Source organism: Pyrgilauda ruficollis, unplaced genomic scaffold (assembly GCF_017590135.1).
Source record: "Pyrgilauda ruficollis isolate IOZ18807 unplaced genomic scaffold, ASM1759013v1 scaffold28, whole genome shotgun sequence".
Taxonomy (NCBI): Eukaryota; Metazoa; Chordata; class Aves; order Passeriformes; family Passeridae; genus Pyrgilauda; species Pyrgilauda ruficollis.
The window spans coordinates 1256970-1276611 of NW_024524155.1; the positions used below are offsets into that span (position 1 = coordinate 1256970).

A 19642-nucleotide genomic window follows, 5' to 3' on the forward strand; every position below is an offset into this window, starting at 1 on the left:
CTCAGGTAAAGCTCACAGATGTCTCTTCTTTGGAGATAATACTGAGTAAAAGGGATCCTGAAGGGAGATCACAAAAAGCCAAATTATGTGATCAGTGGTTGTGATTAGTAATATTAGTTTTAGTCTGATTGCATTTCACTGCAACAGTGCTTCAAAATGTCACATTTCATTTCCTCTGTACCTAAATAAAGATAATCCATTGAAAGTTTGACTAAATTCATGTTTTAGGAAGTCCATCTTATACTGAACATGGTTAAATCCATGTTTTCTTTGCTCCTTCTCAGAATAAACAAAGTGAATCTCCCCAAGCACCAAACCAAGCCAGTGACTGCTGTATTTGGGACACATGAAATAAAATTATTGTGAATGATGCTGAAGAGCATCAGGAATCTTCTGCATCTCATAAAAGGGCAAGTTCTTCACTACTTGCCTACTTAGTTTTTCAAAAAACAAACCCAGTTTGAAAATATATAATAATTCTTTACTTTCCAAGATGATTAGGTGTGCTCTGACTCTCTACCTTGGGTATATTTGTGCTGGCTTTAGCATGAATATTTTCCAGGAGAAAATGCCATTAAATATTTGGCTACATTTGGGAGATCATGTAGTATTTTTTGCCTCTGAAGTAGGAACTTTAGTCCACAGGAGACTTAACTGGGGAAGAAACTGGCCAAAGTTGGTTTCTTATGTGGGTTTTCTGATTTGTGTAGAATGTCCCCCCCAAAAATAACACCTGTCTAATCTTTTGCTGTAGTGCTCTGTTTAATTTGATCATGATATGTAATTCACAGTTTTCAAAGCATTAAGAAATCTGCAGAGTGGTGAGATGTTCAAACAGGATAGTAGGGGAAGGTTTAGGGACACTACAGATCTGTGTTTGTAGTGTCAGTTTGTCGCTCATGCTGACGTAGCAGAGGTTGTGATTTCTCTATAGGCACCACCTATCTATTAATAGAGCATGAAACCCTTTGGTTTCACTGGAGTTGCAATTTCATTAGTGAAAGCAAGTATTTTGCAATTTATTCCTTACTTTAGACTTCAGTGAGTCTTTGGTTGCGTGAGGTCTTGCATTTTTTGAATTAATACTTCTTGCAGCTTGAAGTGCAGGTCAGATGGTAGGTCATTAGTGGAGGGAGAGGAGAATCTGAAGGAAATTACCCTGAGGAGTTGTTATACTGAACTTTTGTATTTAGTCCATGAATGCTAAGTGTGAGTAAATATGTAAATGTTAATGAAGTGTTTCCTTGAAGAGAGGGATTATGGTTTTTCTTTTTGAGCTTTAGAAGCAAAATTTTAATTGATACTGCATTTCTTCTTTTTGCTGCCATAAGGTTTTGACTGAATGATGCCTGGAGACACATCATTGTTTGCATTGTTAAATCACCTGTTGTTCCTCTGCAAACAGTGTGTTGTGCAGAATTCAGAAAATACATGTCTGCATAGTATATGAGGGCATGATCAAGCTTGATATCTTTAATTGTAAACTTTAATGAATTTCCAGTTGAACATTCATCCTCTCTTCAGTACCTAGAAACTCTTCACCCCTTTGAAAATGGCAGTAAATTTGCATGCAAGCGTGTTCCATTAATTGCTGTTTGACTCATCTATCATGGGCTAAGCTTCATATTCACACAGCTTAGACTTTCAAGGCATTTTCTGGAATTAATTTAAATATTTAATGTCAAAATCCTAGGACGAAATAGAGGAAAAATGTTTTGTATGCTTATTGATCACCTGTTTCAGTAGCAGCAGCCCGTAGAGGAAACTTCCAATGTTGTAAAGCAGAATTCAAACAGTTTTCCTTCTGAAGAGTATCACTGTGCATACAATAAGATTTATAGGTACCAAAATTCTGCATGCAATAAGGTCTGGAGGTACCAAAACACTTGTAGAGGTACCTTAAGTAGGTTTTCCATGATACTTAACACTTCACAGTTTCAAGTTAGGTGTACTGAGTGTTGAATCTGATTTCACTTTGGTGACTTGTTGGAGAAAATGTTGGATTTTCTTAAAAATTGGAAAAAAAACACCCAAAACTGTGTGCTTTGTATGAAAAGCTGGTTTCCTTAGTCAGCTTTCTAAGGAAACTTTATGCAAAATTACTTTGTTATTTTGGATATGCAGATAAGTTTGCATAAGAATTCTTTTGATAATCAACAAAGAAGATTTTTGTGTTTCATTTTTATCATTAATGTCTAAAAAGGCTAATATGCCTGGCCTGCACGTTCACTTGCTTCTCCTACCTTGATCCTTCTTTAGTGTTCATAAGTTGCAATTATGTGGTTTATTATGGTTAGCAAGTAGTGTGAATTAGAAAGTGTTGGATGTGGAGTATGAAGTAGTTCTCAGCATCTTGCATCCCCATTAACCCCTTTCCAGAATGGGGAGGGGGGCATTTCTTTTGGTTTGGTTTGGTTTGGTTTGGTTTGGTTTGGTTTGGTTTTGTTTGTCTGGTTTTTTAGTCAGATTAGCTGTAGCCAAGTCTTGAGGACTGAATACCATTTATGTCAGAATGCACTAGGTGAATTCCTGGTTTGAGGCATCTTTGAGTTTGCTTAAATCAAAAAACAAATCCTATTTATTTTCTCAGATAGCACTCCATGGTGCAGAACAAAGCATAAGTAGAGAAAGTGCTAAGTAGCATGTAAATTGTGTATTATGTTAAATTAATTATAAAAATGAGATAATTTTAAGAAAGAGAATGAGATTTATTAAAATAAATAGGGAAGTAAGAGCTATCAATGTTCTTGGAGAAAGTATTCTAGTATGTTTGTATTCAGACTTTTTCCTTTGAAAATTATTAGGCTACTGTATATGCAGACTTTTTTTGTACAAATTTTTGTCCTGTCATCAAGATGTAAATGAACTTGGTTCCTTCAAGGAGGAATAGGTTTCAAACTAGTAGCATTAATTGAAAATAAAGTGATACACAGAATGAAAAGTTGGGTTTAATTGTGCAGTGGAGATACCTTCAAAGAATAGTAAGTGACTAAGAGTATTGTGGGACATAGAGCTAAGAAGAATGAATAGATCTACTGTTGGTTGATTTAATTTATTTTTATTTCCAGAATCCCTGAGGTGAAATATTGACCTCTCTTCCAGCACTGCAGTACCCTCCATAGTCATCCTTATGATTCAGCATGTGTGCTAGGCTGTAAAGAGAGGAGATGAGTAAGGCAGCTAAGGTCTAGCAGTAACAGAGGATATAAGGAAAAATTACTGTGATGATGACAAGCTGATTATTCATTTTCAACAGAATTGTAGATGATTGGGACTGAAATTTGGGACTTCAAAATGTTTTTGTTAGTTCCATTTCTTTCTTTTCTTTTGTCCTTTATCAGAACAAACAGACGGTATGTACTACAAGGTTCACTTGCAATACCATGATTACAATATCAGAAGAAAAAGAAATTTGGGACTTAAAAATGTTTTTGTTAATTCAATTTTTTGTAGATTTTAAACTATTTTTAAATGATCAGGTAACAATTACCAAAATGGCAGTTTTCTCTCTTGGTTTGGTCTAAATATCATGACCTTTTTTTTATTGCTTGTGAAGCTGTTTCCAAGTCCTTAGGCTTGATGAAATTATTTTACATATTCTGGTTTAAAGTGTGTAGTGATCCTGACCAAAAAAAAAAAAAATAGGAATAAGAAAATCTATCGATATTCTCTTTCTGAAAAAGAGATTTCACAGTAGCATTAACTTATCTTTGTCTGGTTCACCAAGTATGCCTACATTTGTTTGTTGTATGGCTTTACTATTTCGTGCTTCAGATTGTGAGTATCTAGGATTTAGCCTCTTTTCCATGTTATGTTTATTCACTGTTAATTATTTTTCAAGCTGAGTTGCTTGAGAACAAGAAAAATTTAGCTTCCATTACCCTCTATTGCAAATGAAGGACAGGCTTTCCTATTGCATGTAGTCTGCATGTGATTGTAAGATGCTCTTGCAAGGGAACTTTTTAGTACTTTTTGATGTTAATGCTTTGTTGTCATTCTTTACGGTCAGGTTTTTAATTTATTGTTAAATATGAAGCACAAAATATCATTTTGGTTAATAGTTTACTTTTGTATTGAAAATGCTTCTTTAAATTACACAATTTAAATACATAGAAATATTTAAAAGCCCTTAAGAAGCTGTGGCTATTTAAAAAGTATACTTGTAGCTATAACAAATTAAAAATTATTGCAGATGAAGAAAAGTATTAAATCATACAAGTATGACAACTTTTTGGGGTTCTGGAGTTGTTACAAGAAATACAGAATGCAAGTGTCTAACTACACAGTATTTAATTGGTCTAAAATGCTGATGCAGTAATGCTTATGAATGTGCATGTTATATTGCTAATAATAGAATTGATAACTATCTTTCGAGTTACCTATTATTTATTGATTACTAGCTATAAATATGTACATATAAGTGTATATATAACCAAACTTGTTCATCAGTTGTAGGTCATCTTTCAGTTATGCTGCTGCTTATTTCTTAATTAGCTGTAACATCTTTCTCTGCTGCCTGCAGAAGTATTATCAAGGATTAGAGAAACTCCAAAAACCAGAGTAAAGAATGTTGAAAGAATGGCTATGAATACTTTGATACTCATTGTTTCTTGAGATGACTTTTCACCAATAGATAATATTTCTTTCCAATTGTGTTATAATCATGATGAGGAATTTATTTCAGAGACGGTGTTACAGATCCCAGCAATTTAGGAAACAACAGTTTTCACTAATTTTTTTCCTGAAAGTGATCTGCTGTCTTGTATCCAGTAGAGGAATGAACACTAGGCCCCTCTGTGAGTTTAATTCCTTCATCTTTAAGACAGTTTTTCTTTCTTAGTCTGCAAGCATTCTTTCAGCCTCATGGCTTGGGCTTCTGTTCACAGTCAAAATGTTAGGACTTCAACTGAATCTTAGTCTGAAAAACAAGTCTTGATAGACTCTCTGTGAAGAGGAGAGCATCCAATGCCAGCCTTCAAGAAGAAGCAGCAAAATTATTGTTAATACCTAATGCTAAATCATTCCATCAGCTGGCCTTCTACTGTAGGGCCAGCTAGCAGCTGTGTCTCTCCTTACATGTTCTCCTTATGTCATGTATGGTGTCTTCTATGGTATCTAGACTCTTCTCAGCAGTAGTCATGCATTTTACCCGCTTTGTTTGTTTTGGCAGGCAGGCCTATCACTTTGCTTTCAGATGTTCTCATAACATTCGTCTATCTTTGTGTTTTTCTTACATTTTTCTTCCCTCAGGGTGTCCCATCCCCTATACATGAAGAATGGAATTGTGGGATGAGAGCAGTGTTGGGAATTGCACAGGTCAAAGGCAGCTGATTTTAGGTTTAAGCATTTCTTGCTTTTCAGTAACATATCTGGAAGCTTTTAGGTGACTGTTATTTAAAGCTGCAGGTGCTTCTATTTGGGTATCTAGTTACACTGATCTCTGTAAAACACCTTAATGAAGCTACAGCTAAATTTTGTTATGAAGATAAAATCTTCAGATTTAACTGTATTTAATATTTGCAAAGTCTTATTCTTGTGCCAAAATCATACAGGCATTTCTCTGTGTTACCAAAGCTGAGAAATACATAATTTCTAAATGTGTGGTTTTGTTCTAGTTTTGCAGAGCTTTGGTTTACTTGTTTGAGTATTTATTTGTGGGATACCTTTGTATTCAATGTATGATTTATTTAAAGTTCCTGCAAAGCTGATTAATTTCTTGATTGTTTTTTAATTATTTTCATTCCACTTTTTAGTGCATACAAACTGTAAAAGCTATCTAGAATACAATTTATGTATTTTATGTTGCCTAGCTATATTTGCTGTTACTTTCTCTGTATTGATGAGGCAGAAAGTGTTTTCACAATAGCATTTCTTAGTTGCTTCATTTTCACCCTTATACTTAACTAAAACACTGCCATTAATATTGCTTGTACATAGTTACATCCTTCAGTATTCAAGTTTCCTAAACATCTATGGAAAAATAGCAAATACTACAGATTGGGATGATTTATTTGAAAAGTTCCTGTTGTCCCTGACTTACTTGCGGAAGTTTGTGTTTTCACCTATCTAGTTGTTCTTTTAGTTTGTAATAATCTCTGGTTTAAAGTAGCTTTTATTACATGCTAAACAAGTTTTGTGTTGACATATTATGCACCAGAAAATATTAAAGAACTGCTACTTAAGCAGCTGATGGCTCAACTGAGAGTATGAAGTTTACCAGGACAAACTGACGTATGTACTACAAGATACACCTGCAATACCATGCTTCAATATCAGAATAAAAGATTTTAAAACTCTGCCATCTATACAGTGATCCATTATACTGTTTTCTTGAAAAATGTGATGATATTTAAAGATGGACCAGAAGTATTCCTGTCCTTTTGTGCAGTAAATGCCAACTTAATGTTTCAGCAATAGGCTTGTTTGCATATGGATTTTACAAAAATCCATTGAAGATTATTTGAAAACCAGCTCATTAGAATGACAGATTGCTTACCAAATTTTGTTTTCTTGTCAACTAATATTGGTTACATTCAATTAAACAAGGTTGTACTTTCAAAAAAGATAATCTCAGTCTGCAGCTGAGTTCCTTGTCTATATCTGTGAATCAGATTCCTAATTTCTGAGAATGTTTCTAAAATTTCTCTTTTTCATACAGCTTTCATATTTTCACTGCCTCTGTTCTGCTATATGTATTGTTTGAGTACCAACACTGCAGATTATTAAGTGAGGGTGATGGAAAGGCTTTAAACAAAAGCGATTGTCAGCTTTCTGTCATGGTGTGTTGTCAGATGTCTGACGAGCTGTCTCTTGGCCACAGGCCATTTGGTTGAAATGGAGCTGACTGTTCTTCTGAGGAGCCAGCAAAACATGTGGCCACATGAAGCAATAGCTCCATGTCATTTGGTCACATCAATAAATCAAAGTTTTGGGGTGTAGTAATCACAGTTCTGACATGATCTTGTTGGTTGATTAAGATTCTTACACTTTCTATGCTAATTTGTCATCCCACAAAACAAGGAACTACTACTTACTAATTTGATTTGAGTGTTGGAAAAAGTCAGTGTTTATGAAAAGTTACAACATAATTATTTATGAGCATAATTAAAGACAAATCATGTAATATAGAGTATATGTATGGTAAAAAGGTGAAGTAAAAATGTAGACAAAAAATGAAGTGGTGTAATGAAGTGAACCTTATTCAGGCCAAGACAAGAACTGAGAATTAGAGTGTACATTACGTGTACATTCTGCCATGCAAAAGAAGGGAACAATGATGCTGCATTTGAAGGAGGGAGAAGCTGAGGAACTTTGAGAAGGAAGACTTATGTTTCCTCCTTTCAGCAATGAAGGAGGAGAAGTAAATTTCTTTTTTAAAGTTATTTAAAAATCTAGTTTATGTCTTTCTGAAATTTGTGTTCCATCCATTAGTAACACACAATCTTTGACCAAAGCTGCCTTGCAAATGAATATGTAGGAGTTGCATTGATTTGGAAAATGCTTGCTAAGACCATAAATAAAATAAGGTCAGAATAATATTTTAATGTTCAGATGCTTTGACTTGCTTATTGGTGACCTTTCTTGCAGTACTACCTAGTACTTAACCATGGTAGAAATTATTTCAAGTAGTCAGCAGGGTATTTAGGTCGTGGTTTTTTGTGTAAGTAGTGTATTAATGCATGTTCTGCTTAAATTACAGATTTATGCCAAAACCTCTTGGGTGTTGTTTAATTTTATTCTTTAAATATTTTTAAAGATGTTGAGGTTAATTACTCTGAATTATTTTCTATGCAGAAGTTTCTGCTCTGAAATCTTCTCTTGTATCAGTACGCTGGGCTTGCCAATGCCCATTGAAAGTAAAACTGATTCTAGTCTAGCGGTTACTGTACTTGCAGACCTTTATTCAGTGATTTAGAATTTGGCTAATCAAGACTTTTTTGGTTTTTGACATTACTTTTAAGAGATAATCTTGGCTTGTGAATGCTCTTTTGCTCTTGTGATAAAATTTTAGTTAGTGTTTTCCATTTCCTAAATTATTTGGGAGTATTGGTCGTTTCCTTTGCTTTTAAATATAACAATGACATGTGAATTATAATGTCATTGTACTGTGACAGTGTCTAGTCTTTCTAAAACTCTGCAGTGGGGCGTGAGCAGGCGTACTACTTGTGTACTACTCATCTGCTTACATGCTTCGTTTATACATTATTTATTAGACTTATAGGCATGAAATTAAAAAATTGAATTAATAATGTGACTTTGATGTAAAGCAGAAGTTGCTTATTTATATATGACAGGCAATTAGGAAAAAAACACTCTTAGTTTAGTTGAATGCATTTTTGCTTGCTTTCAGACCCAGTACAGCCTCATGAATAAATGTTTGACTCCAGGTTACTAAGTTTGTGTTTTGGTTAGAAACAGCTCAGAGGTGAGGTAAGTTTGTTAACTTATATGCAGTGGACACAGGAAAATGTGAAGGTGACCCAGTTATGTGGCTTCAGCAGTTCCTGCTGCTGTTTCCTCCTGTAGATCAGGTGTCTGTCAGGAGCCCCTGATAGCACGGGCGTGGTCACCCAGTGCAGCCAGCACAGGAACCGCGCTTGAATGACCTGTGAGTCACACACAGTTCAGAAACATCACCTTTTCCTTTCTCTATTTCTTGCACATTTTTATAATGAGCTTCATTGATTAGGAAAGTCTTTGTGTGCTGAACTCACTGAAAAGTAGACCAGGGTTGTTTTGATCTTTGAAATATCACCATTGCTAGGAAGTAAGAATATGTAGAGAATGCAGTTAGGTGGGTATCAGTGCTACTCAATGCTGTGGAATCGCTGCACGTGTAAGGATGGTTCACATGAAGGGTGTCAACAGTTAAACTTCATAGTCTAAATTTTCTGAATTTCTTACTGTACCCTTACAGCTCCTTCAACTATTAAAATGAAAATAAATGAAAACTTGTTTTGCTGCATTTGAAGTGTTCAGAAATAGACAGGGAGACAAATGGTAGGAGGAAACCTAGTCGTGCTCACAGCATATTGTCTGCCTTAATGCTGCAGGTTGCAACTGGCTCATAGTGACAAAGAAAACAAAAATGTTTTATTTGTATTTTGTTGCATTTCTTTTTGAAACAAGACACCATTGCACTACTACAAAAAAAAAAAAAAAAAGGCAGCATTTTCATCTAAGTGTTTCTCCTACTAATAGAATACCACTTTTTAAAGATGTGTGTGTTTCTGAGGCCTAAACTCTACAAAAACTCTATTTTGTTTCTTGAAATTCCAGTAGTTCTAAGCTGCTGGGCATTGTATAAATAATCATTCAAACACATTTGTTGATGGTTTGCCAAAACTTTGAAGTGAAGTAATTTTTCTCAGGGGTTAGAAAACTTTAATACAAAATTATAATTTAAAAGAAAATTTTTCTACTGATTATTATGTAGAAACTAATTTATCTCTTTATTTCTTTTTAAATTATTACTTTAGGAAAAAAAAGGATAAATTCTATTTATATAAGTGCTTCCAAACATCTGCAGTTCAAAATACATAATTCACAGTGACACCAAAGGTTGGTTTGTGTTTTGACTGGATGACTTTGGTATTATTTTTGTCTGCAAAGGAAAGAGTGTATAGCATCCAAGTGGTGCAAGATGTTTGCCTCTCCAGAAATTGTGATGAATTTGGGACAAGGGGCAGACTGTTAAAAAAAAAAAAAATTGAGGGGAGGGGGAAGAAGGGCAGTCAGAGTGAGAACACTTGTGTTCCATTTGGCATATTTGAGCTGGGAGCCAGTCTGAAGTACAGATCATTATAAACAAAGTAAGAAAAGGTGAACAAAACAACTTACTAAGAGAAGAATCAGTTGAATTAGTTTTGTTTGCTTCACATGCTTATTTATTGTATTTGGATTTCCACAGGTGAAGACTTAAAAATATAACAGGTGAAAAAGTACCTTTGTTTCTTCATCTTTTTCATGTTTGGTGTCTGGAATAATTATTTGTACTTCAGTTGTTCACTGCAATGAATATGTGCTAACTAATTTCAAAACATAGATGCACTTAATCACTTCAGGAAGTGATAGTAGTAGGATCTCAGTGCCCCATAAACTTATATTTCAGTGATATTGATGCATTTTCCATCAATGTATGGTGTGTCGCTTACTTTGCTCACGAACATTTTACTTAAAATGTGTAAAGGAAAAAAGTGCATGTGGGAAAATAGTTCTGCCATTCAGATGGACTCTGACTTTCCCAGAATTTGGAGAACATAAGCCATTTTCCCAAGTTATTCAGTAGGAACTAGGTTATTTTTATTTCACACTACTTCAGTAATTGAGAATTCCAGTTCAGCAAGGTCTTCAGGTGTTCGTGCATAAAAGTCCACAGAATGTGGCAGAGTACTCAGTGTTTGAGGGGAAGGCACTGATATGCAATCAAGTCATTATGCACTGGCTGACCCAGAGTGAGTGACTTAGCACTCACTTTTGATTTTTGTGTGACTTGAATAAAAATATGTTACCTTAAGTTTAATGACAGAATTAAGCTATTTGTGGAAGACTGTGGTTATGTATTTTTAAACTAGGGAGGCCTCATACGACTAGATTGGACCAAAGATGCACCTGCCTCGCCAGCCTGACCTCACTCAGGTCAGCACAGGAACAAGCACGTTGCAATGCCTCCATCCATCTAGGCACTGTGGCTTTTTTCAGCAAGCTCTCAAGTGTACTCTTGCGTGTTTATGCCGGTGTTGATTTTCAAGTTTGTAAGCACTGCAAGTTTTGATAAAGACTTTAGGTGAGCAAATGTATTCTAATGAAATATTGTATTTTCTATGTACTAATTGAATAAGACAATCAAATAATATTCAGAATTGAGGAAGGAACTTAGTGCAGAATTTTGCCTCTTATTAGTGCATTTGTTTCATTAGACTTTGACCCCCATACCTTTAATAACAGAGACAAATCAATTCCTTGCCTTTTTCCCTAGCATATAAATGGCATAATGTGTTGACTTTTTTTTTCCTTAGCATATTGCCATAAGTTCAGGAGAGGTTAGTTTTGATTCCTTTTAATGAAAGGCAATGAAAAATATTGTATGCCATACAGTAATATTAAAAGCAAATATAGATGTAATGGGATTAAATAGCCACCAGGACTGCATTTGTAGTAAGGAAGTGTTACGGTTTTCTGTTATATTCAGTTTTAGCTGGTGCTTCCTGAGCCAGGTGGTGTCACAGTACCCTTTCCTGGGTCAAATTTGTGCTGAAATACGAAATGAGAAATTCATCTGACATTACCATCCTAGTTCAATGATGAGAGCGAGGGACCTGGTGTAGCAAAATTTGAAAATTTTGGAAGCACGTGAACAGCCTGGTTGACCTAAGATGTGCAGAGTTAAACAGGCTTCTGCATGAAACCTCTGGGGATAGGTGTCTTCATACAAACTACAGAAGGGACCAAATGGGTGGGAACAGGAGGCCCCTCTGCTCAATGTTAATGCTTTGCTGTATTCCATCTTTGTCCTTACTAACATTATTTTCCAATGCCTTACAGGTTTTTTTTACTTTTGTGTAATGTCTGAACCTTTTACTCTGAGAACACCTCAGTGAAGGATCATGTTAAATAATGATCAAAAAATAACTCATCAATCTGTGTAGATGTGGCAGACACTGTAACACTATGTTAACATGTTACAGGTACAAGTTGAAGAAGAAAATGCTGAAAAGCTGACAGCATGTTAAAGATGATTTGTTTATACAAGTGCTAAAGTTATATTTGATATGTTAATGCAACCTCATTTTCTAGTAAAGGCCAAACACTATTAAGTGGTTATTTGCATTGATTTTTCTATCTTCTGAAATACTTGATTCAAGGTAAACCATCTTTACTCCTTTTGTATACTGGAGCTGAGGCTGTCTTTTAAGTCGCTTTCTGGGTGGGCCTCATGGACTTTCCTCAGTGATATTCTCCTGGTCCATTTCTTGACCTCTCTATCAGTGTCCCGTTTAGCAGATGCTCCTTTTTCAATTTGTCTGGATTTTCCCTTCGGTGTTCCAACAGTCCCACCTGGGGAGTCACTGAAAGGGGTCAGCACCCACTGCAGCTTGCACCAGTGCCTCTCACAAACATCCTCGTTCTGCTGAATCATGTTACCTGATGCTCATTAAAAAAGACTCAACAGTAGCCTAATCTTTTAAATTTTAAGAGAGGAGGGAAGGATATGTTTACTTGCTCTCTATCCTTGCTTTCCTGGCTGAATCTCTTCTTACCCTTTTGGTATGTTACCTGCTTTGCTTTTCATTTTGTGTCTTAGGTGCTTGTGATATATCCTGTGCTGGGTACAGAGGTATTTGTTTCAAAAGACTGTGTGTATTTAGAGGAGTTGCATGGTGGAAATACAGTTAAAGAGAAGATGGAGGCCCTGTTGCTGGGAGTGGGTGATGTTGTACTGACAACTGTACAGCTGGGCAGTGGTGGTTGCTCAAAGAACACTTGGTTTAATGAGGTTCATTGTCTGTCAAGCACATTATCACCTGATTCAGGCTAGCTAAGGTAGGAGACTTTTTAGGGGAAATACCTTCAGAGAGGAGAATAAATGTGTGGGTTTGAAAGGAGAGGAAGCCTTTGTCAAGATTGATTTTGGGGATGGGTTTTTTTGTACCTTCAGTTGTCTATGTTGCATCTCCGGCTACAGAATTGTGAATGCACACAGTAGACCACACAGTAAAGTTAATTCTTAGTAAGTTGTTTGTGTGATACCTTTATAAAATTATGTTACCATTTCTGAGGCTTTAATATCCTTTACTCAGCAAAGTCATCAGTGTTCTAATCAAGACACTTTCTCATTGACGTGTCCACACTGCTCTCATATTCCTTGATGTACTCAAAGCATCTGTGGTAGAGAAGCAGTTTTCTCAATTAACAGCCCGTGTTTCAGAACATGTTGAACTCATGGGAATTTGCATTTAGGGGCACAATTAAACCTCAGATCCAATGTTTAGGTAACCTGTGTTGCGCAAAGTATATTGTCTGTTTGAAGTTTTCCCAAGTGTAAATTTTTGCAAGTTTGAGATAATAAAATTTTAGACATAGTGTCTCAAATTAAACACTTCCTTTCAGCTTTCTTAAAAGGATACATCCAACATTTCCTTTTTGTCAGTACCAAGTTGGATGATGTCTTCTCTTCACTGTGCTCCAAAAAGTATTTTTATATATGTTTTTAGAAGGAAATTCAGTTTCTTACTTGCAGCTGTTGGCATTTTAGAGGCCTGGAGTGAACCAATAAAAACACATGTTCTTTTAAAGAACATCTATTTTTACTGGACCTTGCTAACAACTAGTGACACAGAATTCAAAAAATGTTGGCTCAAATGAATAGAAGGGCTGCATTGTTTTAAATTCTATTTTTAAAAGTTTTCTTTACTGCAAGGTTACACTAAAATTTCACATGCTTCTTCTCTTATGAAAAGGCATGTTTGCCTTTAGAATGAATGCTTATTTAATATTTTCAAAGTAGCTCAGGTATCAAAGTTGTAAAGTATAAAATTTTATTGAGACATACACAGTATTGCTATTTAAGACTATTATTATAATGCTTTCACAAAGAGGGTAATTGAAGATTTTACTTCCTAGACAGCCAAGAATAAATCAGAATATCTTCTGTTAATGCATTGTTTCCAACATAGTAAAACACATAGGTGCAAAGGTCAAATTAGATCACCATTCCTTTCAGTGACGTCCCAAATCGAATTCAAGTAGTATACTAGTTGAAAATGCCCCAGAGTTGATTGGGTTTTTTTGGTTTTTTTTTTTTTTTTGGATATCAACACTCTCAGTAGAAATGAAATGAAAGAGAAATTACAAAATGTTCCAAAGTTTGATGTAAATGTAATCATGTCAAAGTTGACTTGATAGGGAGGTTTATCCATTTTATGTAACCTGTGTTGCATCTTTACTGTACTTTACTTGTTCTGTGTTCTGCAAGATCTTTGAGTCCCACTGCTGCTCTTTAATTCAGTGTCCTGTATTCACAGGAGTGAAGTGGAGAGCAGAATTAAGATTGCACCCATGCTCTCCGTGGTACAATCTGCTCTGTACATCAAGATCTTTTCTCATGTATTCATGTAGCTAGGTTTTGCTTTTAGAATATTTTTACATGCCTTTTGGAATCAAGAGAATAACATGATTATAAATTCAGGTTTTAAAGGTAAATTGAGATTTTAGTCTTTTAAATGATATTTACTCTACATAAACTTGTGTTATTGTCAAATTGTGGATTCCAAAACACTGTTTTGAAGAAGAATGTTGGCAAAACAGGAAAGTGGGTGTCCTGGTGGTCATACATGATGTAATGTATAGTGCCTGCAGCGGTAGACTGATTTTTTTAATGGTGTTTAGATCACATAAACCAAGGAAAAAAATGTTGCTAAGGAAAAAAAAATATATGTAATTTCTCTTTAGTTCTTCAATAGTTTTGGTAGCACCTTCACATCTGCAAACACATAGTTTTCATGCTACACATGGAAAAAGAGTTACATCTGGGATTCTGTGATTTGTAATTTTGTGTATGTGTGTGTATTGTGTGGGTGGGTGGGTGATAAACGCAGACATTAAATATCTCAAGTATGTGAAAATACTTACTATCAAATGTATCTTAATTTTTTTTCTGTATTTCCCTATCTATGGGAAAATGTATTTTTTCTTGCAATAAAAATAAAACTACATTAAGGAAGTTTACAACACACATTGAGAGAATGTACTAGGCCAGAAAAATTCGCTGCCTTTAAAATGGGTATTCCTATTGGAAATATTAGAATATTAGAAATAAGCTCAGATTTCTAACAGAAGTAATGAAATATAACAAGAGATATGTGAATGGAATTTTTAATAGTACTTTTGGGCTCCTACAAATGTTTAAAATTTATTCAAATAGAGCATTGGATCATTCTGGTTTATATACTATACTGGATACCTGATGAGTAGTATATTTTTAGGTCTTACTTTGTGTTTAAGAATTGTATGTGTTGGCATGTCTTAAAATTTCTGTCTCAGGATTCTCTAGCATTCGTTATTTTACTTGAACCTCCTTTGTAATTTTTTTTATTCTAAAGCTTTCTGTCTCACAGTTTTTCTTTTTTTAGAGTTTACAATGAAGCCAGGCTTCAATGTCCTGTATACTGAATTGCTCAGGAATAGGGTGCATATATATGATGGGAAGCTCAGTTCTGTCTCGTCCACAGTCACTAAGACACCACGAGAGACTGACGTTTCCTCATCTTTTGAGACAGCAATGCTTACATAGGCATTATAGCACAATTCTTTTTTTCTTTTTTTTTTTTTTTTTTAGCTAGTGGTTTCAGAAAGTATATATTAAAATATTTTTTTATAAATAAATTGTATTTTGTTCCTAATTGCATTTTGTTCCTTACCTTTGGGTTTTGGTGATCATGTCTAAACTACTGGCTTGTAATACACTGTTGTAAAATGCTTCTCCTGTTACTCTGCTTTTCCCGTGTTCTAACAGTTGTTCCCATATGTCTTCGTGGTACTTTGTCTGCTTTGTTTTCTTTTTTTTTTTTCTTTTTTATTTGTAGAACAGGGGTTTTTTGTAAGGCAAAGAACTGTCTGCAGACAACTAATTGCTCTTTCAAACCAGGGAACTGGGCAAGACCTTTTATAGTTAACGTAAAAAAGAGCAAAATATAATTTGGTTTTAACTTGCCGATTTTTAATCATTAAAATAAACACTCAGCAGACAGCAATAAGTCTACATGTATAGACACACTGTTGCAAGTGCTAATTTTCTCATTTTTTGTCATTAAGTTAAATATTTAAACAAAACAATCTTGGAGAATTATAGTAACCTCTTAGTATGAAAAATACAAGTCTAAAAATTTCATCTATATTTTCTAATAAAACGCTGGATCCTTGATTTGGGTGGAGGGTCTTTCATTTGCTTGCATTTCAAAAAACATGAATTCTTTCCTTTATATCTACTTACTTAATACATAAAAGCCAAAATCTAGCCATATATTGGCATAACTAGGAACAGAAATTCAACCCAACATTTTGATAAATATCTCATCTGATACATAGCGGTTTTGGCTACTTTTGGACCAGGAAGAAACTGAATAATGATACACATTTTAAAAACATAGCTTTCACAGTGTCTGGGATTGTAACTTGCTTTTGTCTGATGCTTTTGCTACTGCAGAAATGGTGATGGGGTTATTTACAGTAAGTCTTTTGGCTTGTTGAAAAAAAATATGCCCACACTCCTCTACTTAATGGGATTCTTTCCTCGTTGCAGTGCAAACGGCTGGAGCAGGAGCTTCATCATCTGAAAGAGCAGAACCAGACTTCAGCAAACAACACGAGACATATGACTGCTGAAAACAATCAAGAACGTGCTCTGAAGGTAAATCTCCATTTCTTCTTGCAGGCAAATTAAGGTTGTAAGCCCCTGGTGCCAGCTTTCTGGGCTGCATATATCAGTTGTGTACATTTCGGCAGAAGTGAGCTATGGTGTTTGCCAACAACTGCTTCTTTAAACACAGATACAGCACCCTTCTGTTATGGTTTTATTTTATTTTGTGTTTGAAAGCAAGAAAAAAAAATAACATATCCTCCAAATTATTGGGCTGGTAATTAGCACTAAATTCTTGAGATCTGTCTTGCAATATTACATTGCATAAGGTGAAGAAAACTGCAATTATTTGCCTCGTGGTACCTTTGCAAAACTAATATTTTAAAGCATGGCTGTTTGATCTGCTCCCAGCAGTGTGTGCTATATTAATAACATTGTTGACCGATACTACTAGTGACCACATAGTTGATACTACTATTTGCAAAAGGGTAGCTACTTGGAATTGGGAGGAGGAATAATAAGTCTTGTCAATAAGAATAAAAATGAGCAGAGAGGAGGGAGAGGGTCAGAGAAAGGACAGTGTAAAGTGACAGGTTATTGCTGCTTTGAGAAAGGGAAATTGTAATGTCAGTGGAATTGATAGCTGCATAGCCTGCAATCTCACCGCTAGCCAGGATAAGAGACTGTGCCAGGTAAGATGTGCAAGCATTATGCACACCTCTTCAGCCACTTTATTCTTAAAACTCTCTTTTATTGGTAGTGGAGATACAATACAAATACAGAACTTATTCTCTTTATACTGTGTTGTCATTTTAAAACTGTTTGATTTAGACAGTAAGATCCAAAGATATCCCACTTACAGATAGATTTTCCTCTGCCTCCTTTTTTCGATTTTTTTTTAATTTATTTGGGAAACATCATTATACATACAACAACTTGACCAAAGCAAAGTATAAGAATAAAAGTAAATCCTTGTGTAGTTTGACATTTCTCAGTAAGATCTTAAACGTTCAGGGCTGTTTCTGACTGCAATAACGGCATTGCTTTAAATCTGGTGTCACTAAAAGTTAGTGCTTGCCAAGCATGCTACTTATTGAACATAATATTGTTTTTCATTAATTGCATGCTGTCTTGTTTTTTCTGTGTCATTGAAAGTACTGTGCAGAGAGCCTTTCTGCTAGAAAAAAGTTTTATTTAAGCTACGCTTTTTGCATTTAATATTGTCTGACATAACACTTACAGAATAATTATATTTTCAGAGCAAGAAGTGATTTGATAGTTCAGAGCGTTACTAGGATTTCATTCTAAGCCTGATATTGCTCTCCCAGCACCTAATCTTTAAAGAATTTCATTTCTGACTGTCACAGGAATTTTTTTATTTTTCAAAGTTAAAGGTTAATTGATCATAGTCTCTTAGAGATGAGAGTCTGGGGAGGAAAAAAGACCGCGTTTCAATTTTTTTAAAGTTGAACTTTTTTTAGTACTGTAGCTCCATAGAGTTTGTCTCAGTTCAAATTACTGTTGCCTACAGTGAGGACAGGTCCTTTGGAATATCTTTTAAAGGCCAGGTTGTATTCTTGACCTCAAAAACTTTAAAATGCCCCAATGAAATATTGCCAGTGGTAGTTAGCTTTGATATACAGCACATGAGCATGCATCCTGACCTCATGTAAATGAAAAGCTTATCATCCACTTTTAGTGTAACCACAGCCTGGAAAACTGATGTCTAGTTTTTTTCCAGGATGGAAGTCATGTCAGTGACTCACTTAGGAGTGGGTTTGGTCAGAGCTCTGGGGCTGGCTGTAGATGGATGGGGTGCTCCTGCTGCTGTCAGCAGCACAGCTCCCACAGAAAGAAATAGCCAGCCAGAGCCCTGTGGCAGGTCACACACCTCCCCTGTGAAACCTTCCTGTTCTTGGCTGTCACCTCCTGCCTCTTGTATGCACTCAGCAGCTCTTGCGAGGCTGCACACAGAGTGCAGGTACAGACCCAAGCATCCCGTCCTGTCCCCTCTCCACTGCAGAGCACCTTCTGGACATTTGTGCATTTACAGAGACATAGAACATGTCCTTTGTCTCTCTGGTACAGGGTAAATATCAACTCGGCTTTTATTGTCACTATAATCCGAGGAATTACTTTTATTTTAACCACCTCCACATGCAAACTGGGGAACTATGCTATGTATTATTAACCTGTCCAGCAGAAGGAATCCAGGTATTTCTTCTGAGTCTGTCCAGAACAGTTTGTATCAAGGAAGTTTTTAAAAAAAAAAACTGTAATTTTCCCTATTCTTTTACACTTAATTAACATTGAGGCAATCTGTTGATTCACTTTGGCAAAAGATGCATCCTCTGGATGAGGAGTTTGATCTGCTTTAGATTTTCTTAAGGGAGTAACAGAAGTGTAAACATCAGTGGTGGTGCAGGGATATTTGCAATCTTAACTGGATAAAAATAAAGTAATCAGGATCAGCTAGATTAGGGATGGTGTGAAAGTTTGTGATAAAAGATGAGATCATTACCTCTATGGGACCCTGAAATACACTTAAGAACAAAACCCAATAGCTATTGTTTCTTTTTTACTTTTTAAAATCATCTCACAGTAGTGAGTTGCTTGGAAGGAAAAAAAACATAAGACCAATCCACAAGCAACCTATTTCAGTCCACTGATGTTAGGATCTATTAGGTAAAATAATCTGCAAGCTTTCGGATTCATTTTTTCAGTATATCAGCTCACAGGGCTGTGCCACCCTTCTTTGAGACAGTAGCTATCCATAGTCAGGAGTGAGGCAAAGAGGCAGGGAGACACTTTATAACTGGAAGATGTGTGGTGGCAGTAATTTGGCTAGGTTCAGGTTCTGGACATCACAAGGATGATATAACCACTCTTTTGCAGATTTTTGGTATTTTACACATTTAGATTCCATGTCACACCTGAGGATAATGTGACAAATAAAACATATGACGCAGAAGGCATGCAGTGCACATTGTAACATGCTATTTCACCTTATAACATCTGCACGTCTTGGTAAGACAGCTCTTCTTAACTAACCTCTGTGTACATGTTAGTAGTATGTGATTTAAAATTTCCATATTTAATGTATTTATTTCATAGAAAATTCCTTACAGTATTGTGGACCATTCAGTCCCACGATGCCAAACTGGCACCCCTAATTTTTAGTAATATTCGTATTGGTCATAGGGGATTGTATTAATTGACTGAAAAGGCCAATTTCAAATCTTCCCTCCAAGCAATGCCCACAGCTGCACAGAGGTCATGCAGAGA

At 35.5% G+C, this 19642-nt stretch overlaps 1 protein-coding gene across 1 annotated transcript in view; it reads left to right on the plus strand.

The window, feature by feature from the left end:
• MIPOL1 (mirror-image polydactyly 1) overlaps positions 1-19642 on the plus strand; it is a 162065-nt gene that overhangs the window by 52871 nt on the left and 89552 nt on the right. The window contains exon 11 of the mRNA XM_041472129.1: positions 16301-16408. Coding sequence (XP_041328063.1) covers positions 16301-16408 — 108 coding nt within the window. The remainder of the gene's footprint in view (positions 1-16300; positions 16409-19642) is intronic.